A 24,125-nucleotide genomic window follows, 5' to 3' on the forward strand; every position below is an offset into this window, starting at 1 on the left:
CCTTCAGAATTTTGTAGTCGGCAGGGCAGTACTCTGCATATCGCCAACTTGGACATTTTTATCAAGCCAATTAACCAAGCCAATTAACCTACAAACCTGTACGTCTTTGTGTGGGAGGATACCGAAGATCTTGGAGAAAACCCATGCAGATCACGGGGAAACGTACAAACTCCATATAGACAGCACCCGTAGTCGGGATCGAACCCGGGTCTCTGACTGCTGTGCCACCATGATTTCTCCCTGTGGCTCTGTGGGTTTTCTCCAAGTGCTCCAGTTTCCTCCCACATCCCAATGTGCAGGTTTGTAAGTTAATTGGTTCTGTAAATTACCCCGAGTGTGCAGTGAGTTTATTGCTGAGTCTGCTCTTGTATTCCGCATTGAATCTATGGCAGAACATAGATGTCCAGAGTCAAGGCACCAAATAATCCCAGTCACTCAAATGGAGTTACTTCACAGAAAGTCATAGAGTCACACAGTGTAGAAACAGGCCGTTCGGCCCAACTTTCAACCCACGCCTCTCAGGTCCCTATTAAATGTTTCCCCTCTCACCGTAAACCTATGTCCTCTCCTTTTTGATTCCCATTCCCTGGGTAAAATATTCAGTTCATTCACCCTATCAATTCCCTTCATGATTTTACACACTTCTATAAGATGACCCTTTAGCTTCCTGCTTGCCCAATCTCTCCCTATAGCCAAGGCCTCAAGTCTTGGCAACATCCTTGTAAATCTTTTCTGCACCCTTTCCAGCCTAATGACTGAACACAACGCTCCAAATGCGGCCACACCAATGTCTGCTGTATCAACTGTAACATGTATTGTAACAGGAACACCTGTAACATAACGTCCCAACTTCAATAGCCTGACTGATGAAGGCCAATGCACCAAAAGCCTTCTTTAACTCCCTACCTACGTGTAACAAAATGTTCAGGAAACTGTGCACCTGTACTCCTAGATCCCTCTGCTCTACAACACTCCCCGGGGCCTAACCAATCTCCCTTCCATCGACCATCCACACTTCACACTGCCTCAGCAAGGCCACCAGCATAATCAACGATCAGTCGCACCCCAGTCACTCACTCTTCTCCCCTATCCTTTCAGGCAAGAGGTTTGGAAGTGTGAAAACGGATACCTCCAGATTCTGGGACATTTTCTTCCCAGCTATTATCAGGCAACTGACCATCCTAACACCAACTAGTGTGTGGTCCTGACCTACCATTTACCTCACTGGAGACTTTTGAACTATCTTTAATCAGACTTTACTGGACATTATCTTGCACTAAACTTTATCCTGTATCTGTCCATTGTGGACGGCTTGATTGTAATCATGTATAGTCTTTTCGCTCTCGATAGCACGCAAAAAAAATGCTTTTCACTGTACCTCAGTGACAATAATAAACAAAACAAAACTATTCACTGAAGGTCCTGCACTGGTTTGAGCTGGGCTTCCAAATCCTTGTTTAAAATAACTGTTTTCTAAGTTTCCTATCAAAGTAAATATTCTTATTAGGTTAACCTCAAGAGCTCTCAGACTTTTCTTTAGCATTGGTTCAGCAGCTGAGCTGCTACCTCATAGGTCCAGTAACCTAGATTAAATTCCGAATCCTTGTGGTTGTGTGGGTTCCTTATGGCTGCTCTGATTTCCTCCCACAAACACGTGTAGTTCAGTGAATTAATTGTAAACAGTCACCAGTCCGAAGATGAGTTGAGCAATCTGAAGATAGTCGATAGGAGCATGGGGAAAATAAAATGGGATTGATTGTGAAGTGCGGACTTGGTGGACTAAAGGACCCATTTGCATGCTTTATACTGGAGAGATGGTACAAATGGAGACATAAAAGATTACAGATTTTGTTCTGCAAAAAAAAAATCAAGCTGCTGGAAGAATTCAGATCAGGCAGCATCTAAGGAAGCTGAGGGATAGTCGCTGTTTTATGTCGAGACCCTGTATCAGAGACTGATTACATGCCATTTCAACTCCTCTTCTTAGAAGACCCCGATCTTCTTCACTCCAGAGCGAAGTCCAACACAAACTGGAAGAATGACACCTCATATTCTGCCTGTGTAGGCTACAATCCAATAGTACGAACATTGAATTTTATGTTTTCAGGTGACCCTCCACCTCATGTTCTTTTCTCTCCTTCTGAACCACCTCCGGTCCTCACGTTTTTGTTCCTTTGCCATACCACCTATCTGCCATATATTTTTCTTGTCTGCTTCCTCCTCTTCCTGCGTCTCCAAACTCCAACCTTTCCACTACCCTACCTGGCTGCAAATGCCCATCAACCTTCACCCCACCTCGGCCCACCTATTACCAACCAGCCCCCCATCACACACCCTTCCCCTCTTCTCTTTATACCATCTATCTTCCCCCTTACACTCTCGATCCCGATGAAGAGTCTTGACTTGAAACATCAACAATTCCTAACTCCCTGCACAATTGCTGCCAGATCCATAGACTTCCTCCAGCACAAACAAGACACAAAGTGCTCAAGTAACCCAATAGGTCAGGCAGCATCTCTTCAGAACACGGACAGGTGATGTTTTGGGCTGGGACACTTTGTTGACCTGCTGAGTTACTCCAGTACTTTGAGCATCTGCAGTTCCTTGTATCTCCGACTTCCTCCAGTTTTCTAGTCACGGTACAAAAGCACCAAACTGCTATTGAAGAAACATAATACCTGCATGGTATTTACAGCCGAGCCCTTTGCACCAGACTGTACCATGAGCTGAAGGTTGTTCTCTGGAAACTGTCTGTGAAGACCCAGAGGCATGCACACCTGTAAATCAAAACAAAATATACACACAAGATATCAGTAACAGAAGAAGTACAATGTAATATCAATCCAAACAATGCTCCATTTAATATTTTTTTAGTTTCATGCATTTAAAATGAAGGGGAAAGGGAAGTGAACATGGCAACCCCGTCTAACAGATAGTCTAGTTTGGAGAGACAATCTGGTCTTCTCATCTCATTCTAGTTTGAAAATTGCTTTGAAAATGAAATAAAAATGTTTATTTGCAAACCAATGTGATTTAATCATTAAATGCACTGATGATATTTAAATTATCATTTTATTTCAGTACATAATTTTAGCGTTTAGTGAGTGCACTGATGATATTTCCATTATCATTTTATTTCAGTACATATTTTTGAAACATATTTTAGATCTTCAATATCTACAGTAAATTATGTGGAAACATTTAAAAGATTTAAACATCTACAGCTACACTTTGTACATTTACCAAGACTGGTGGCCCGACATTCATGTTGGTCTGCTATTCAATAAGAATGTGGCCAATCCTGCATTTTTCTGCATTATCCACATATCCCTTGTTTTAGTGTTCATAAATCTTCTAGTATCAATTTATGGATGTACACAATGACCAAGCATTCCTCCGAGGAGTTCAGAATTCCAAAAAGTTACTTCCCACTGAATTTTTTCCTCTCATCCAAAAAGGCACATTCCTTTTCGTAGCTTGGGACTCCACAGCAAGGATATGTCTCAATCGATTCCTTTCAGAATTGTAAGCGCTGTTTTGCAAACCTTACTCTTTTTAACACCAATCACTATAGATCACTCTTGCCCACTCCCCTAATATTATAATCACTTCATTGCAGATTTCAACCTGGTCATCCGAGAGAAAATATTCAAATGATTAGAGATAAACTCTTTACACAATTCTCCAACTATCATCTCACCAAAGCCCTGAGGCAAGATTTCCTCATTAACCCCCTTATAATAAAGGCTATTATTTGCCTTCTGGATTTATTGTAATAGCTGCAAGCTTATTCATTTTCGGAACGGCAATTTCTTCTGTGGACTTCATTTGCAGATTTCTCACTTCTTCACAAAAGGAATCTCTATACTTTTTTTTACTTTATAGATACAGCAAGGAAACAGGCCACATTTCTCATCGAGTCCACTCCTACCCACTTTCACACTTTCTTATCCGCTCCCTACACATTAGGGGCAATTCACAGAGGCCAATTAACCTATAAACCTTCACATCTTTGGCGTGTGGGAAGAAACCGGAGCATCTTGAGGAAACCCACATGGTCACTCCGCACAGATAGCATCCAAGGTCAGGATCGACCCCGGGTCTCCTGTGCAGCAGCTCTACCCGTTGCACCACTGTGCTGCCTAAAGGTGAAGAAGCTCACATTTTCCATCATCTTCCTCCAGCCACCTTCCTGTCCATTCTACCCTGCCAGTTACATCCAAGAAATATTAAATTTGCCAAACAGATTTCATTTTCAACAAACCACGTTGACGTTGTCTAATCAACCAGGACCTTAATAGCAGTTTCTAGCAATTTCCCAACAACTGAGCATTATACATTTACTTTCCCTCTCTGCAGTTGTGAAATGAAGATGCGGCACCTGCTTTCTCGCAGTTTGCTGGCATTTCTGCAGAAACTAAGTGCACTCATCAATGACTATAAATTCAATGATAAATTTACAAAATAAAGAATTTCTAGGTACAGCCAACCTGATGCACAAATCCTGTCATTCATTCAATAACACATTTATATTACACAACTATTTAATGCAACTGGCAATTTGATACATCGCAATATTTTTCCTATATGAAACCATGAGTTGCGAAAGAAAATTGTGCAAGTTCTCATGGAAACCGGTCCTCACTGCTTGAACCATGCTCAGCAGCAAAAATATTCAACACTATTTCGCAAAGTCAATTATACTGAGGAGACAAATAACTGGAAGCCCCCACTTCATTCCTTAGTCAGGTCTGGACAACAATAGTGAAAAATAAAACACAACAAAATCACCACTGCTTTCTGTTCAGCTGAGAATATTTAGCAGGATGAAAATTTCCTGCCTACTGGCTTTCACTCTGACTACAAATCAATTTACAACACGGAATCAGGCCATTTGGCCCAACTCGTCCATGTTGACCAAGATGCCCCATCTAAGCTAGCCCCATTTGCCCGCATTTGGCCCGTTGTTCAAGTAAACAACATAATAAATCCCCACACACAAAAGGATGGACATGATGGGAATTGAAAGAAAGTCCCTTGTGCAGAAGAGCTACTGTATTTTAATACACAATAGATGAAACTATGCTATTTGGAACATCCACTCTGTTGGCAACACTAACACTCGGTGAAAACTACAGGAAATGTTGTATTCCACAGCAATCATCCCCATTGCCTCCAACAAAACAAACATTTATTAGTAATTTAAATAAAAACAGTATTTGTTCCTCATTTCTGACCCTGTTGATCTGGTTGTTGTACTGATTCACTTCTTCTTTAAATTTCAGGTCCACTACATTCATGTCCCTGGGATCTTTACTGAGGTGAGCATTTTGCCACTTATCCTGAGCTTCTTCACATGAGGCAGACTCTGGCAAATTAAATGCATTTCGGATGGCCTAAAGACAAGATAGATATGCTTGAGTTAAATTTCTATTCAGCAAACTAGCAAACATGACATTCCATGACATCTAACAATAAACATATAATCTTTTTTCTTTTTTTTTACACACACATGCATTTTACAGCACAAAAACCTTGAGCATAATTTCTTTACAGTGAAGTTTCAGGCAAAGCTCAAAAGGTCTGGAAAAATCAATCATGTTGTGAGTGATGCCCGTGTCCCACCTAGGTGATTTTTAGGTGACTACAGGCGACTAGTCGGTCGCCACATGGTCGCCGGGGTGTTGCCTCTATGGTTGTGAGTAGTCTCCTCAGTCAGCCAAAGAATCGTAGCGTTTTTCTGGTCGCCGCTGGATTTTGAAATGTTCAAAACTTTTCGGCGACAATCGGCTTGATGCCAATGATTGTAGCTTGACTTCTCCTGACGTAGGTGCTGTGGTAGGTTGTCACCAGGATGACACAGGTTGTCGCCAGGATGACGTAGGTTGTTGCCAGGATTACGTAGGTTGTCGTTGGTGCTGACTTTGTTTTTTTTGTTGTTAAAGTATGATTCTATTTCAAATTTTATGTCGAAGGAGGGTCCAGTCGCCAGTTTTTCAGCGACCTGCTACGACTATGACAGTCGCCTAAAAATAGCCTAAGTGGGACAGGCCCATGAGAATGCACTTTGGATGGAATGAAATACAAAAATCACCATTTCTTATCACTCTGCAAATATGTCAGAACATTTCCTGGTGTTGGTCTTGTACGATTTCAATGTTAAATACACATCGTGTTGCCATCCTTTATCCAAAACTTGCGATGAAATACAAACTAAGCTTATCTATTAGTTAAAAGCTTGTCCTATTGGAAAGGAGTCACTTCTTTACCTTGGCTCCACACTGCGCCAGTTGTGCAATGATTTTTTTTCGCTTTGCGTCTGCCTTGGGCTTCACTAGAATGTCCTCAACATCTACATTTTAAAGAAAAGCACAATTTAGCAAATGTTGACTTGAAGCTTCTGACATATTATCATTCAAGAGAACATTTCCTGACTTCGCAGCATGTTTTAACCTTTCCAAAAAAAATATTTTTCCTCTTGAAATTCATAGAGGAACCTATTACAATCTAGAATAAATCTGCATTTTGTATCTTACTGCAGCCACAAAGTCATAACATGCATGAGGTTCAATATTACTCGTTGGAAATGCATAGGAAATGTGAAAAAAAAGCAACAAATTCCAGATTTTAAAAAGTTCTCCATGGTAGGATATTTTCTACGGTTAGATCGCATGGGATCCAGGAAGAGCTACTGACTGGAAAGAAAATTGACTTCATGGAAGTAGGCAGAGGGTGATGGTGGAAGGTTGTCTATCAGACTGGTGGCCTGTGACTACAAGGGTGCCTCAGGGATCGGTCCCATTGCTGGCCCCATTCTCTTGGTTTATATGAATAATTTGGATGAGAAAGTAATAGGCATGATTAATAAGTTCGCAGATAACACGAAAGTGGGTTGTAATGTAGATAGCAAAGATGGTTTTCAAAAATTTGAGCATCATTATGATCAGCTCCGCAAATGGGCAGAGAAATGGTAGATAGAGTAGATTTGGGAAACAAAATCAGTTCAGGAATCAAGAACCAGAGGACACAGATTTAAAGTAAGAGGGAAAAGATTGAATAGGAACCCAAGGAGTATATTTTTTCATATAGAGGGTAGTGAGTATATGGAACAAGCTGTCAGAGGAGGTAGTTGAGGCAAGTATTATAACACAACATTTACAAGACATTTGGACAGATACATGGATGGGAACGGTTTAGTGAGATATGAGCCAAACTCAAACAGGTACTGACAGATTTATTCATAGACTACAGCTCTGCCTTTAACAACATTATCCCATCCAAGCTCATCACCAAACTTGCGGATTTACGAGTCAGCACTCATCTCTGCAACTGGATCGACTTCCTGACCAACAGATGCTAATCAGTGAGGATAGGGGACAAATCATCCTCCACGATAATCCTCAACACTGATACTCCACAAGGATGCGTTCTCATCCCCCTTCTTTACTCCTTGTACACCCACAACTGTGCAGCCATGTACAAATCTAACTAAATTTACAAATTTGCAGGCGACACCACCGTTGTAGGCCGGATATCAAATAATTATGAGATGGAGTCCAGGAAGGAGATGGAGAATCTTGCGACATGGTGTTGAGATAACAACCTTGTTCTCAATGCCAGCAAGACAAAGGATATAGTGGCTGACTTCAGGAAGAGAAGTGGTACACATATATTGACGGTGCCGAAGTAGAGATAGTTGAAAGCTGCAAATTCCGAGGGCTAAATATCACCAACAAGCTGTCCTGGACCATCCAAATTGAAGCAATGGCCAGGAAAGCACGGCAAAACATCTACTTCCTTAGAAGGCTTAGGAGGTTCGGCATGTTCCCAACAACTCTCACCAACTTTTACTGATGCGCAGTTGAAAGCATTTTATCGGGAAGCATCACAGCACGGTTTGGGAACAGCTCCATCCAAGACATCAAGAAATTACATAGAATTGTGGACGCAACATCATACAAACCAATCCATAGACTCAATTTATCAATCACGCTGCCTCGGGATGGCCAACAGCATAATCAAGGAGGAGTTGCACCCTGTCCACTCGCTCTTCTCCCCTCTCCCATCAGGCAAGAGTTTTAGAAGTGTGAAAACGCACATCTCCAGATTCAGGGACAGTTGCTTCCCAGCTGTTATCAAGCAACTGAACCACCCTACCAACAACTGGAGCTGTCCTGAGCCACTATCTACTTAATTGGACTATCATTGATTGGACGTTACTGGACTCTATCTTGCGCTAAATGTTATTCACGGTATTCCCTTTACCACGTGGATGGCTCAATTGTTATCATGTATTGTCTTTCCCCTGACTGGTTGGTACGCAACAAAATGTTTTCACTGTACCTCAGTACACATGAAAATAAACTAAACTAAACCAAGGTAGGACTAACGTAGATTAGGCGTTTTGGTCAGCATGATCAAGTTGGGCTGAAAGGCCCTTTTTTCTATGCTTTCTACGACTCTAAATTACAAAGTAATTTTAATTTAACAAATTACATACGAATTTTGTTCCACACACTTTAAAAACAAAACATACAAGAGACAAGCGAAGTAAGAGGTATATGCCAGCTACCCGAGCAGAATATGAAGAATTTGTGATTGGAAAGTAGGTTGTGTAAAATACCTAAGGCGTTTATGAAAATGTTATGTGGGTTAAGTAAATGCACAAATGTATGGCAAATGGAGTATAATGAAGGAAAGATCACATCTGGAGTACTGCATATATATTAGTTGTCTTATTTAATAGTGCAATTTAAGAGAATGTGGTGGAAACATTTCAGAGACGGTTTACTAGATTAATACCTGGAATGGGTAGTTTGTATGATGAGGAAAGGCTGGACAGGCTAGTCTAGTATCTACCAGAGTTCAGAAATATGAGGGGAGCTTTCATTGAAACTGAGACCTGGAACGTCACTGTTTAAAAATAAAGGGAGACCTATATCAGATAAAAATTAGGTATAGTTATTTCTGGCAGAGGGTTACATGTCTTTAGAACCTCAAAAGGTTGTGCAAACAGTGTTTGGATAATTTTATGACTGAGATAGATAAGCAAGTTAGTAAATGATTACCACCCGTAGGCAGGAGTGGTGAGTTGAGATTACAATCAGATTAGCCATGAATAATAAATTGACCTTCATGCTTCGGTAGATTCCATTCCTTTCATTCTACAAATTACCATACACTTTGATCAACTCTGATAGCTTCATCCCCAACACTTTGCCAAATACCTTCAAGTGATTGTAATGTTTTCCAACCAGATTCTCTAAACAGCTATTCAAACAATGTATTTTTAAACACACCATCTTTTATAGATCTACTTGGTTCATTTGTAGTTCCACCAATCTGACTAAATGTCAGTACCTTCTTGCTCGGATGTTTCATAAATTATAGGAGCAAAATTAGGACATTCGATCCATCAACTCTACTCTGAACCTAGACTCGCCCACTAGTGGAAACATCCTCTCCATTCATGTTTCCCCATAAGTGTTGAATGGTAGGGGGAGATTAGTAAACATTCAGCCGGTATCCAGCTTTTGTACTGGGATTTCTGCAGGGGTACACGTCTGATTGACATGGTATCATAAAATCATAAGTGATAGAGGCAGAATTAGGCCATTTGGCCCATCAAATCTGTTCCACCATTCAATCATGGCTGATCTATCACTCACTCCTAACCCTGCCTCTCATTCTCCTGCCTTCTCCCTATAACCTCTGACACCCATACCTATCAAGATTCTATCTATCTCTGCCTTAAATATATCCACCGACTTGGCCTCCACAGCCTTCTGCGGCAAAGAATTCCACAGATTCACCACACTCTGACTAAAGAAATTCCTTTGTATCTCCTTTTTAAAGGCATGTCCTTTTATTCTGAAGCTATGGCCTCTGGTCCTAGACTTGCCTGCTAGTGGAAACATCCTCTCCATATCCATGTTTCCCCATAGGTGTTACATTGAAACATAGAAAATAGGTGCAGGAGTAGGCCATTCGGCCCTTCGAGACTGCACCGCCATTCAATATGATCATGGCTGATCATCTAACTCAGTATCCTGTATCTGCCTTCTCTCCATACCCCCTGATCCCTTTAGCCACAAGGGCCACATCTAACTCCCTCTTAAATATAGCAAATGAACTGTCCTCAACTACCTTCTGTGGCAGAGAGTTCCAGAGATTCACCACTCTCTGTGTGAAAAATGTTTTTCTCATCTTGGTTCTAAAGGATTTCCCCTTTATCCATAAACTGTGACCCCTTGTCCTGGACTTCCCCAATATCGGGAACAATCTTCCTGCATCTAGCCTGTCCAACCCCTTAAGAATTTTGTGTTGAACGGGAGGAGAAGGTTAGTGAACATTCAGCAGGTATCCAGCTTTTGTACTGGAATTTCTGCAAGGGTACAAGTCTGATTGACAAGGTATTTCAATGCAAAGCTGTGAAAATAATATTCCTTCTGTACTGAAGAATGAAAGGATCCAGTGGGGAGACAGAGCAAGTATTATACAGCAAGTTATCTGTTACCTAAAGTAAATCCCCGGTAGAGCTGGAGATAAGCAGTAAAGAGTCGTGCCAAACAGGTCAGTAGTTTTCCACTGGTCTCGCCACCATACAGCTCCTGGCAACAGTGGACTAGCCCATAAGCTGAACTGCCATAGTGAGCTTTGTCCAGAACACCACAAAGCAGTTCTCCTTCCAGAATAATAACCTGCCATTAAAAAGAAAACCTGCATTTTTCTTCACGTCTTAGCAATTCAGTAAACATTGGAATGAAATCATATCCTGCCACATTATTAATAGGTAAACACAAAATGTTGGAGTAAGTCAAGCAGCATCTCTTGAGAAAAGGGATGGGTGTCGTTTCAGGTTGGAACTCTTCTTCAGACTGAAAGTAGAGGGAAGGGTGTTGGAAATCATATACATTTTAAATTAATAAAAACGTCTAAAAAGAATGAACTCGAGTTTGTATATCACTTCAGCATGGCTTTTAGAAGTGTCTCAAGGTGCTTCACACTAAATTAATTCCTTTGTAGTAACTAACAAGGGCACTAAACCAACTAAGACAAATGACTGGCTAATCTTTGATAGGTTCAAAGGTTCAAAGGATCAAAGGTTATTTATTAGTCACATACACCTAGGTGTAGTGAGATGCTTCTTGCCAATGCAGCACATGAAGAAGGAACACAGACATAACATTAATAAGAGTTTTAAACATAAAGAACATCCCCCCACAATGGCTCCCACCATGAGGGAAGGCACAATGTCCAGTCCCCAACCCCAGTTCACCCATAGTCGGGCCCATTGAGGCCTCCACAGTTGCCTCTACGGAGGCCCGATGTTCCTGGCCGTTCTCGCCGGGTGATGTTGTTCCGGTGTCGGGAGAATCCTCGCAGCGGCCTGGGAACCCTGGAACGGCCGCTTCCGTACTGGAGGCCGCGGCTTCCGAAGCCAACAAGGCCGCGCCGGTTGGAGCTCCACAACTGGCGATCTCGTCGCGAGATCCCAGGCTCCCGGTGTAAAGTTCGGCGCCGCCGCCCGCGGCCGGCCGCTCCTCAAACCCGCAGCTCCTCGATGTTGTTCCCGGCGGTCTTCAGCTCACCGGAGCTCCAGCGCGGTGACCCAGGCAAGGCATCGCCCGCTCCACGATAGCGCTCCAGCGCTGTGCCGCTGCCGAAGCCGTGGTTCTGGGCAGTGCCCGACAGGAAACGCCGCTCCAGGCCCGCTGGTAGGCCGCGAGGACGGGTCGAAGCTGCAGCCCGGAGAAAAGCTGCCTCTTCGACCAGGTAGAAACATAGAAATTAGGTGCAGGAGTAGGCCATTCGGCCCTTCAAGCCTGCACCGCCATTCAATATGATCATGGCTTTCAGGTAGGGACCCTGAAAGGTAGTTTCCCCCTACCCCCCCCACCCCCCACATAAAAAAGTCTAGAACTCCAGAAACAAAAACACTTTAACTAACTAAAAATAAAAAAAAGATGAAAAGACAGACAGCTGCTGGCTGGGCAGCCGCGCACAGGTCAGCGCCCCCTGTGTTTTTGTTATGGGGTTTATTGAGCAAGTAATGTTAATAGAGCCCCTGAAAATGGCTCACAATATCCGTAATATCTAGACTAGCCAGGTCTTGACAAAGTCTCATGCAAAAAAATCTGGCAGCTCAGAATCAGGGCTCCTGTTTGTGGCGGGAAATGAACTAAACTGGTCTGATACAATATATTACTTATTGCACAGTGATAATATTCTCACTAACAGGTTCTGATGCTAGGTAACTTGTCTCATCGAACATAAAGTATTGAGTTCAAAAGGGAACTGCAGATGCTGGAATATCGAAGGTACACAAAATTGCTGGGGAAACTCAGCGGGTGCAGCAGCATCTATGGAGCGAAGGAAATAGGCGACGTTTCGGGCCGAAACCCTTCTTAATCGTGCTCATGTTCAATTGGTTATTAGCAGAATTAGGCCATTTGGCCCATCAAGTCTACTCAGCTATTCAATCATGGCTGATCTAGCTTTCCTTCAACCGCATTCTCCTGCCTTCTCCTCAGATTCAGATTCAGATTCAGATTCAACTTTAATTGTCATTGTCCGTGTACAGTACAGAGACAACGAAATGCATTTAGCATCTCCCTGGAAGAGCGACATAGCATATGATTTGAATAAATATTTACATTAGCATATATACAGACATAGTGTTTTTCCTGTGGGAGGAGTGTCCAGGGGGGGGGGGGTGATTGGCAGTCACCGAGGTACGTTGTTGAGTAGAGTGACAGCCGCCGGGAAGAAGCTGTTCCTGGACCTGCTGGTCCGGCAACGGAGAGACCTGTAGCGCCTCCCGGATGGTAGGAGGGTAAACAGTCCATGGTTGGGGTGAGAGCAGTCCTTGGCGATGCTGAGCGCCCTTCGCAGACAACGCTTGCTTTGGACAGACTCAATGGAGGGGAGCGAGGAACAGGTGATGCGTTGGGCAATTTTCACCACCCTCTGCAATGCCTTCCGGTCGGAGACAGAGCAGTTGCCATACCATACTGTGATACAGTTGGTAAGGATGCTCTCGATGGTGCAGCGGTAGAAGTTCACCAGGATCTGAGGAGACAGATGGACCTTCTTCAGTCTCCTCAGGAAGAAGAGACGCTGGTGAGCCTTCTTAATCAGAGTTGAGGTATTGTGGGTCCAAGAGAGGTCATCGGAGATGTTAACACCCAGGAACCTGAAGCTAGAAACACGTTCCACCTCCGTCCCGTTAATGTGGATGGGGGTGTGCGTGCCGCCCCTGGACTTCCTGAAGTCTACAATGAGCTCCTTGGTCTTCTTGGAGTTAAGGGCCAGGTTGTTGTCAGCGCACCATGCTGCTAAGTGCTGGACCTCCTCCCTGTAGGCCGACTCATCGTTGTTGCTGATGAGGCCAATCACCGTTGTATCATCTGCATACTTGATGATGGTGTTAGTACCATGTACAGGTGTGCAGTCATAGGTGAAGAGGGGGCTCAGCCTCATAGCCTCCCACGCCCGTACTAATCAAGAATATGTTAATCCATCGACCTGGCCTCCACAGCATTCTGTGGCAATTAATTCCCCACATTCACCACCCTCTGACTATAATAAATTCCTCCTCATCTCCCTTTTAGAGGTACATCCTTTTATTCTGAGGCTATGGCCTCTGGTCCTAGACTCTCCCACTAGTGGAAACATCAAGTGCAATGAACACTCAATGTTGGAATTTATTAAGTGCCCTGCTATCATTTATAATTGGAGAAAAATACATAATCTTCCCGTGACCTGAATGTGACCTCCCCACAGCCAATATCAAAAGGACAACTATAAAGAAACTAACTCAAATGGGAGGAAAATTTGCATCGTAATCTTTTCAAGCTGTATTAAAATATCATGTGGATAACTCGATAAGTCAATATGTCTTCCATTATTATTTTTTAATAGACTTAAAGGCTGATTTTTATAGACTTAAATTCTGATTACAGATCTGCTGTGCCACTCAACTTATTTAAATGGAAATTATTCCTCACTCTTGTACTGATCGGTCAGCCTGGGGCGTACTGACGGATAAGAAGGGCAAAGCTCTTGTCTTACTCTGCTGCTGGGTCTGCCGGCAAAGCTTTATATTGTCAGGAAGTTCCAGTATCATATTGTGGAGCTGCAGGGAAATTAGAAAATGCAGAGTCAGGGGACATGGGGAGAAGGCAGAAACGGGGTACTGATTGTGGATGTTCAGCCATGATCACATTGAATGGCGGTGCTGGCCTGAAGGGCTGAATGGCCTACTCCTGCACCTATTGTCTATTGCCTCTTGGACCCTGCATCAGATCAGAGCTGGATTGAATCAGAATACAAGATTAGAAACATAGAAACATAGAAAATAGGTGCAGGAGTAGGCCATATGGCCCTTCGAGCCTGCACGCCATTCAATATGATCATGGTTGATCATCCAACTCAGTATCCCATCCCTGCCTTCTCTCCATACCCCCTGATCCCTTTAGCCACAAGGGCCACATCTAACTCCCTCTTAAATATAGCCAATGAACTGGCCTCAACTACCTTCTGTGGCAGAGAACTCCACAGATTCACCACTCTGTGTAAAAAATGATTTTCTCATCTCGGTCCTAAAAGACTTTCCTCTTATCCTTAAACTGTGACCCCTAGTTCTGGACTTCCCCAACATTGGGAATAATCTTCCTGTATCTAGCCTGTCCAAGCCCTTAAGAATTTTGTAAGTTTCTATAAGATTGCCTTAATGTAAATAGTGCTTTTCATAGATTCATAGAAAGGTACAGCACAGGATCGGGCCCTTCGGCCCGCAATGTTTGTGCCAAACATGATGCCAAGTTAAACTGATCTCATATGATGATCCATAGCCCTCTATTCCCTGCACTGCCATGTGTCTATCTAAAATCCTCTTAAAACGCAACTATTGTATCTAACCATCCTGACACTGCGTTTCAGGGACTCACACCCTTTGTGTAAAAAACTTGCCCCGCACATCTCCATTAAACTTTCCCCGTCTCTCACTTTAGAGCTATGCCTAACCCAGACAAATCTAATGATTGGAGATAAGTAACAACTGTGATCAAAGCGTGAATATAAGTACAATGATGGGGTCAAAGATTACCCACGTGACACAGCCGGTGTTTATATACAAGAGAAGTTGTTAACCGCAAATGAACAGTTTGACAAATGCATGAGAAGATAAGGTATTTGGGTAGGAGACCGAATAGAGAAAAATGCTAATACTGTATTGCGGACCACAGATATTGCTGGGCATCGGAAATAAAATAGGAAAAAAGGATAAACCCGGAAGATTCAGAAGACGCAGGAAACATGGACGCTGGAAACATGTTCCCGATGTTGGGGGAGTCCAGAACCAGGGGCCACAGTTTAAGAATAAGGAGTAAGCCATTTAGATCGGAGACGAGAAAACACTTTTTCTTACAGAGATGTGGAATTCTCTGCCTCAGAGGGCGGTGGAGGCAGGTTCGCTGGATGCTTTCAAGAGAGAGCTAGATAGGGCTCTTAAAAATAGCGGAGTCAGGGGATATGGGGAGAAGGCAGGAACGGGGTACTGATTGGGGATGATCAGCCATGATCAAATTGAATGGCGGTGCTGGCTCGAAGGGCCGAATGGCCTACTCCTGCACCTATTGTCTATTGCCCTCTAGTGTTGGACATCTCCACGCTGGGAAAAGGATTCTGACTGGATACCCTATCTATGTTTTTGAGGTAAAGACATAGAAGGCAGAGGAGAATATAAATTCTTTGTTCTAAATTATTTTTATAAACCTCAATAAGGTCACGCTTCAGCCTCCTTCTCTCCAGAGAGCAGAGTCCCACCCAATCCAATCCCTCCTTGGAAGCAGAGCCCTCTGGTCCAAGTAATATCCTTGTGATTCTTTTATGTACCCTCTCTAGCTTAATCTCACCTTTCCCATAGTTTGCACCCAAAATTGGGTCTTATCTAATATAGTATTTTTTTAATTCTCTTGTAAAAATAATAAAAGTAACGGGCAGTACAGTGGCGCAGTGGTAGATTTGCTGAACCTCTACCGCTGCACCATCGAGAGCATCCTTACCAACTGTATCACAGTATGGTATGGCAACTGCTGTCTCCGACCGGAAAGCACTGCAGAGGGTGGTGAAAATTGCCCAACGCATCATCGGTTCCTCGCTCCCCTCCATTGAGTCTGTCCAAAGCAAGCGTTGTCTGCGAAGGGCGCTCAGCATCGTCAAGGACTGCTCTCACCCCAACCACAGACTGTTTACCCTCCTACCATCCGGGAGGCGCTACAGGTCTCTCCGTTGCTGGACCAGCAGGTCCAGGAACAGCTTCTCCCCTGCGGCTGTTACACGACTAAACACTGTACCTCGGTGATTGCCAATCACCCCCCCCCCCCCCCCCCCCCCCCCCGGACACTCCTTCCACCAGGAAAAACTATATAAAAATAAATTGCACTACTATGACTTTATGCACGTAAATATATTTATTTATTGCTCATATTCTATGTCGATCTTCTAGGGAGATGCTAACTGCATTTCGTTGTCTCTGTACTGTACACTGCACAATGACAATAAAGTTTGAATCTGAATCTGATCATGTGTAAGATTGTACAGCGTGATCGCTGGTCAGCGCGGACTTGCTGGGCCCAAGGGCATGTTTCCACACTGTATGTCTAAAGTCTAAATGTAACTGTGCACAATAGACCAGGTATGGCATCACCAATTGGAGCAATTGATATACTCCAGCCAAAGAAGATGTGACAAATTATGGATAAACTTTAAATTGGTTCAAAGATTGTGAAATTTGATGGAAACGTACCTTGGACTCGGACATCAATTCTGAATCAAAGTCCATCGTCAATCGCCGAGCTTCTTTAACCCAAGCCTTCCCATTGATTTTAGATGTTCCTATCAAGTTCAGTGGTGTTTGATCCTCAGGGATTACGTTAATCAGCAATGTCGAAACCACCTGAAAAGACCACAGAATTTTCAGTCGCAGGATGAGAGAAATAGAAATAAACCAACGACATATTGTTTGTTACACGGTGTGACAATTACAACTCAACCAATATATTCAGAGCAAAAAGGACTATCAGGACCACTCACGCCATTTCTATCCAGAACAGTTTCTTCCCAGCTGTTATCAGGCAAATGAATCGTCCTGCACAACTGGAGAGCAGTCCTGAACTATCTACCTCATTGGTGAGCCTCGGACTATCTTTGATCGGACTTTACCTTGAACTAAACATTTTTCCCTTATCATGTACACTGTAAATGGCTCGATTGTAATCATGTATTGTCTTTCTGCTGACTGGGCAGCACGCAACAAAAGCTTTTCACTGTACCTCGGTACACGTGACAATAAACTAAACTGAACTGAACCCATTGGCCTATTTTAATTTAAGCAGTGTTACAATGCACATATGTTTGTGTTACAGTTTTATTGTGTGTTCTTTATTATTGTACTGCTGCTGACAACCCAAATTTCCACCAACACTGGTTGTGTGGCAATAAATTATATCTATCTAAAAAAAAATCTATCTATTTTTTCCATTTACAATTTTCTATCTTTTAATGTAACTAATTTACCCAATTAATACTACAAAGAATAGCAGGCATCTTGACAAAGCAACTATCAGTCATGTAAAAACAAACATTTGCACAGCCAACATAATCAAGGACCACTCATCCCCTTCTTCTCCTCTCTTCCATTTGGAAGAAGGTACAAAACCATCAAAAAACACCTTTGACCAGATACAATAGCTTATTTTATCATACTTTTGAAGGGAGCGCTCATATGCTAAGGATATAGTCCCGATCTTCCAACCTACATAATCATGACCCTTGCACTTTTTTAAAAAAGAATCTGCACTTTCTCTGTAGGTCTAAACACTATATTCTGCACTCTGCTTATGTTCTCTTTGCACTATCTGTTGTACTTGTATGTGGTTTGATTGTACTCGTGTATGGTGTGACCTGCATGGATGGCGCATAAATGTTTTAGTTTCATATTGGAATCACTCTCAATAGCACACTCTTGGTTGAATAGACAGCCTGAATTTGTTCGTGCATCCTTGGCCTCTTTATCACCCCTACACATCAAACGTATAGAGTCAGAATTGTACAGCAAAGAAACAAAGCCTAGTCGGCTTTTTAGCCCACATTATGTCCATGTGATTCAACACCTTGCCTAGAACACAAAGCACAGAAGGATATCGACCTAACGTGGGAAAAAGAGATGCCCCTTAAAAGGTAATGATTATATTTGATTGTCAACAATTTTTTTTAATTCACAGCAGCTTAAAATGCTACCAAATATTTTCAAGCAGTGTCAAAAGTGTTTAAATATCATATGCATCAGAATTGGAATAATGAATGTCTTAGTTGCTGCTACTTAACAGGCACATTAACACCACATGCAATAAACAAACCATGATCAGTTAACTGAGGTAACCAGAATATAATAGTGTAAGCTGAAGTATTTAGTGCAACTTCATTCAAAGTAGTTTGGAGCTGAGGTAGGGAGGTGGTTGGTGAACAAAACTAACTCATAGTAAGAGCAGTAACATGTGGATACCAGGAACTGCAGATGTTGGTTTATAAAAAAAGAGCACCTCCTTTACTATAGAAACCAATTTGAATCTTTCCATGCAGCTAGATTAATGCTCTACACATAAATAATGTTTGTTTATTATTGTCAACTATACTGAGATTGTGAGGCTTTGATTTGCTTGCTCTAGCTCCCATCTAACTCCTGGCCAACTTCTTCCCTCTGTAATTATAATTGTATAAATAAAAATATAATTGTAATTATGTAATAATGAGCCCCGTGGTGGGGCTCATCTCAAATGGAAACGAGGTCGCCTATAGAGAGGAGGTGCACAGACTTTTTGAGTGGTGTGCTCACAACAATCTCTCTCTGAACACTAAAAAGACAAAGGAGATCATCACTGATTTCAGGCGACATAGAGCGGAGCTCAGGCCACTGAAGATAGGGGGCGAGGAGGTGGAGAGGGATTAAATTTCTGGGGATCAGCATCAGTGAGGATCTTAAATGGTCTGTGAACTCTGCTGCAGTTGTAAAAAAGACACAACAGAGACTTTACTTCCTCAGAACACTGAGGAAGGCCCATCTGTCTGCTAAACTGCTGGAGTCTTTCTACCGCTGTTTGGTAGAAAGCATACTGACTTACTGCATAATTGCCTGGTTTGGGAACGGTTCAGCAGCTGACAGAGCAGCTCTCCAGAGGGTGATAAAAACTGCCCAGGGTATCATTGGACTCCCCCTGCCCCCTCTGGAGGACATTTACCACTCCAGATGCCGCAGCAGGACCTGTAATATCGTGAAAGACATTACACATCCTTGTCACCACCTTTTCACACTGCTGCCCTCAGGAAAAAGGTACAGGTCGCTAAAGTCACGCACTGCCAGACTCAAGAACAGCTTTTACCCATCAGCAATCTTGGAACTGAACTCTGTCTCGGGAGCGGGTTATGGGGAAGGAGGGGGGGGGGTGGGAGAGAGTGTTAATTTATGTAAATGTGAATCCATGGGTGGGTTTGGGGAGGGAGGGAGTGTAAAAAGTATGAGTATGTGAATGTTTGAAGTTCTTTTAAATGGAGAGACACAGTAATCTCGTTGTATTTGACACATGCAATGACAATAAAGCATTCTGATTCTGATTGCCACTCTGTGCATTAACAGGCAAATATTTTTGGAAAGTGTGGCTAAGGGGAACTGTTAGAATCAAACGTAATGCTTAATATTGTTAAGCAAGATTTAAACAAGAGATTATAAGGAAGGAACTCATAGAGTGAAGAAATAAATAACCGGCTATCCAATAAAATGATGAAATAGACCAAGGCCTCAATGGTTAACCCGCCTTTCTGCGCAAAGGGAGCTGAATAAATGTTGCGTTGAAGGAGTGCTTTTCGAACAGTCCCTAATACATAACCAGTCAATGATAGAGGTCTTTAAAATGATGAGAGGGATAGACAGAGTTGATTTGGATCAGCTTTTCCCTTTGAGAATAGGGAAGATTCAAACAAGAGGACATGACTTCAGAATTAAGGGACAGAAGTTTAGGGGTAACATGAGGGGGAACTTCTTTACTCAGAGTGGTAGCGGTGTGGAATGAGCTTCCAGTGGAAGTGGTGGCAGCAGGTTCGTTGGTATCATTTAAAAATAAATTGGACAGGCATATGGATGAGAAGGGAATGGAGGGTTATGGTATGAGTGCAGGCAGGTGGGGCTAAGGGAAAAAAGTTGTTCGGCACGGACTTGTAGGGACGAGATGGCCTGTTTCCGTGCTGTAATTGTTATATGGTTATATGGTTATATCCTCCAATGGAAAAAGGGTCCTGACCTAGAATGTCACCTATCCATTGTCTCCAGATATGCTGCCTGACCCGCTGAGTTACTCCAGCATTCGATGTTCATCTTTGGCATAATCCAACATATGCAGTTCCTTGTTATTACCCAAATTGATTTCTCTTTTTACTCCACTAAACACCAAATCAGGTAATAATTATAATAACATGAATAATAATAAGAGATAAATTAAACATCCTTTTAATGGATTTTGTCAGAACAGTCAGACAGCAAAGTGGCATAGCGGCAGAGTTGCTGCCTTACAGCGCCAGAGACCTGGGTTCGATCCCGGCCACGGGTGCTGTCTGTATGGAGTTTGTACATAACCCCTGTGACCATGTGGGTTTTCTCCGGGTGTTCAGGTTTCATCCCACATCCCAAAGACATAGGTTAATTCATAGCGAGAGGATTTGAGTATAGGAGCAAGGAGGTCATACGATGGCCCTGGTGAGACCATACCTGGAGTATTGTGCGCAGTTTTGGTCTCCTAATTTGAGGAAGGACGTTCTTGCTATTGAGGGAGTGCAGCGTAGGTTCAACAGGTTAATTCCTGGGATGGCGGGACTGACATATGATCAAAGAATGGATCGCAGGTTATAGACTACTGACCGACATCCACTATAAACCCACTGACTCCCATTGCTATCTGGACTACACTTCTTCCCACCCTGCTTCCTGTAAGGACTCTATCCCCTACTCCTAATTCCTCCGTCTATGCCGCATCTGCACCCAGGATGAGGTGTTCCACGCCAGGGCATAGGAGGTCCTCATTCTTCAGGGAACAGGGGTACCCCTCTTCTACCAAAGATGAGGCTCTCACCGGGGTCTCTTCTATAGCCCGTGACTCTCACTCCCCATCCCCCCACTCATAACAAGTGCAGAGTCCCCCTTGTCCTCACCTTCCACCCTACCAGCCATCACATACAACAAATAATCCTCTGACATTTTCGCCACCTCCAACGTGATCCCACCACGTGCCACATCTTCCCATCTCCTCCCGTCTGCTTTCCGTAACTCCCTGGTCAAGTCGTCCCTTCCCACCCGAACCACCTCCTCTCCGGGCACTTTCCCTTGCAACCGCAAGAAATGCTACACTTGTCGCTTTACCTCCCCCCTTGACTCCATCCAAGGACCCAAGCAGTCTTTCCAGGTGCAGCAGAGGTTCACCTGCACCTCCTCCAACCGCTGCTCTAGGTGTCAGCTGCTCTACATCGGTGAGACCAAGCGTGGGCTTGGCGATCGCTTCACCGAACACCTCAGTTCAGTTCGCAATAACCAACCTGATCTCCCGGTGGCTCAGCACTTCAATTCCCTCTCCCGTTCCGAATCAGACCTTTCTGTCCTGGGCCTCCTCCATGGCCAGAGTGAGGACCACCAGAGATTGGAGGAGCAGCACCTCATATTTCGCTTGGGCAGTTTGCACCCCAGCGGTATGAACATTGACTTCTCTAATTTCAGGTAGTCCTTACTTTCTCCTCTCCCTCAGCCCTGTGGCTCCACCTCTTCCTTCCTTTCTTCCTTCCACCCCCAACCCCCCCCCCCCCCACCCTCACATCAGTCTGAAGAAGGGTCTCGACCCGAAACGTTGACTATTTCCTTCGCTCCATAGATGCTGCCTCACCCGTTGAGTTTCTCCAGCATTTTTGTCTACCATCGATTTTTCAGCATCTGCAGTTCCTTCTTAAACAAAAAAGAATGGATCGACTGGGCTTACATTCACTGGAATTTAGAAGGATGAGAGGCGATCTTATAGAAACATATTAAATTCCTAAGGGATTGGAGAGGCTCGATGCAGGGGAAATGTTCCTGATGTTGTGGGGAGTCCAGAACCAGGGGTCATAGTTTAAGAATAAAGGGTAGTCTATTTGGGACTGAGATGAGGAAAAACGTTTTCTCCCAGTGAGAGTTGTGAATCTGTGTAATTCTCTGCCACAGAAGGCAATAGAGGCCAATTCACTGGATGTATTCAAGAGGGAGTTAGATTTAGCTCTTAGGGTTAGCAAAATCAAGGGATATGGGGAAAAAGCAGGAACGGGGTACTGGTTTTCAATGATCAGCCATGATCATATTGAATGGCGCTGCTGGCCTACTTCTGCACCTATTTTCTATGTTTATATATTAATTGGCTTCTGTAAATTGTTGCTAATGTGTATGATGAAACTAATGTATGGGTAATTGATTGTTGGCGTTGACGAGGTGGGCTGAAGGGCCTATTTCCACGCTGTGTTGCAAAACTAAATAAAGCTTGAGTACTGGGAATAGGGGCAGAAGTTATAACCAAAATATTGTGAAACTTTTATGAAACTAGTTAATTTTTTCTTATCTACTGTTTTGAATTGATGCCATTAATGAATGATAGAATTACCTGTTTTCCAGTCCATAGTGGATAAGGTTTGATCACTGCCGGCTGAAGGATTTTCACACGTCCCTTTTTGTCTGTAAGACCCCGATAGACAAGTTCCATGTACTGTTCCCGTGTGAAAAATCGACCACGGATCGTCATGCTTGCACCAGAAACCATATGATCCTGAATCAAACCTGCCAAAGGTTTGCCGTCCTAGTGGAAAATAATCAAAGAATGTTTCATACTTTAAAATTGCTGCGATTACCACAGGGAGGTCATAGCACAAATTAGGTTCTCTAGCACAGTGGCACAACGGAAGAGTCGCTGCCTTACAGCGCCAGAGACCCGGGTTCGATCCTGACTACAGGTGCTCTCTGAGAGAGTTTGCACGTTCTCTCTGTGACCATATAGGTTTTCTCCGGGGGCTTCTGTTTCCTCCCATACTCCAAAGACGTGCAGGTTTGTAGGTTAATTGGCTTCGGTAAGTTATAAAAAAATGTTCCTAGTGTGTCTAGGTTAGTGTATGAGGTGATCGCTGGTGGACGCAGACTCAGTGGGCCAAAGGGCATGTTTCTGCACTGTATCTCCAAAGTCTAAAGTACAGAAGGACACTAATCCTCTTAATCCACAGTGCAGTGAAAAGCAAAGCACTCCCACTAAAGTCAGTGTCCCAGAGGGAGGAGGGTAAAAAGTAACACTTTGGCAAACGCTCAGCATGAATAAAATACTCTGTTGGTGCCACAAAACCGCCAGCATGTAATCACAATAGTGAAATGTTCACAGAAGCTGATGATGGTGAGAAGATATTGGACCCAGAACATTGGCATTAATTCAGTATTCAGTATTTACTTTAATGTCATTTTAACTGAGTACTTACATACACAGATGAAACGAAAAAATTGTTTCTCAATCAGTTCCCGTCAGTGCAGTTAATAAAAACAGAATAAATACATATAGCTTTAAAAATTAAAATTACCATATCTAAAATAGGCCTAAAAATGGAAATAAAAACAGACATTCAGACCGAACAGTGGCTTTGCTTTGGCAGGTGCCTAGCTGTCATGGTATGGGCGAGGTTAGATGTGTTGGTGTATGATATATGGGGAGGGGACACAGTCCGTTAACCAGTCTTATTGCCTGTGGGAAGAAGCTGTGGAGCATCCTGCTGGTTTTGCAGCTGATGCTCCTGTACCTCTTCCCAGATGGCAGAATGGAGAAGATGTGGTTTGATGGATGATAGGGGTCCTTAATAATGATGGCTCTGCTGATGCTCCGCTTCTGATAGATCTCCAACAGGAAAGGGAGTGGGGCACCAATGATCCTGCTGGCTGTCTTCACTATCATGTTGAGTTGGTTTTGCTCATAAGCCTTGCAGCTCCCAAACCAGGAAGTGATGCCGTAGGTCAATATACTCTCGAT

The 24,125-nt window shown here is 43.3% G+C and overlaps 1 protein-coding gene across 1 annotated transcript in view; it reads right to left on the reverse strand.

Moving 5' to 3' along the window:
- Positions 1–24,125, reverse strand: part of polr1a (RNA polymerase I subunit A) — a 151,741-nt gene that overhangs the window by 69,398 nt on the left and 58,218 nt on the right. Inside the window, exons 14-19 of the mRNA XM_033039941.1 lie at positions 22,728–22,919; positions 16,811–16,960; positions 10,517–10,700; positions 6,270–6,352; positions 5,238–5,396; positions 2,679–2,777 (exon numbers count right to left, since the gene is read on the reverse strand). Coding sequence (XP_032895832.1) covers positions 2,679–2,777; positions 5,238–5,396; positions 6,270–6,352; positions 10,517–10,700; positions 16,811–16,960; positions 22,728–22,919 — 867 coding nt within the window. The remainder of the gene's footprint in view (positions 1–2,678; positions 2,778–5,237; positions 5,397–6,269; positions 6,353–10,516; positions 10,701–16,810; positions 16,961–22,727; positions 22,920–24,125) is intronic.

This window comes from Amblyraja radiata, chromosome 1 (assembly GCF_010909765.2).
Source record: "Amblyraja radiata isolate CabotCenter1 chromosome 1, sAmbRad1.1.pri, whole genome shotgun sequence".
Lineage (NCBI taxonomy): Eukaryota > Metazoa > Chordata > Chondrichthyes > Rajiformes > Rajidae > Amblyraja > Amblyraja radiata.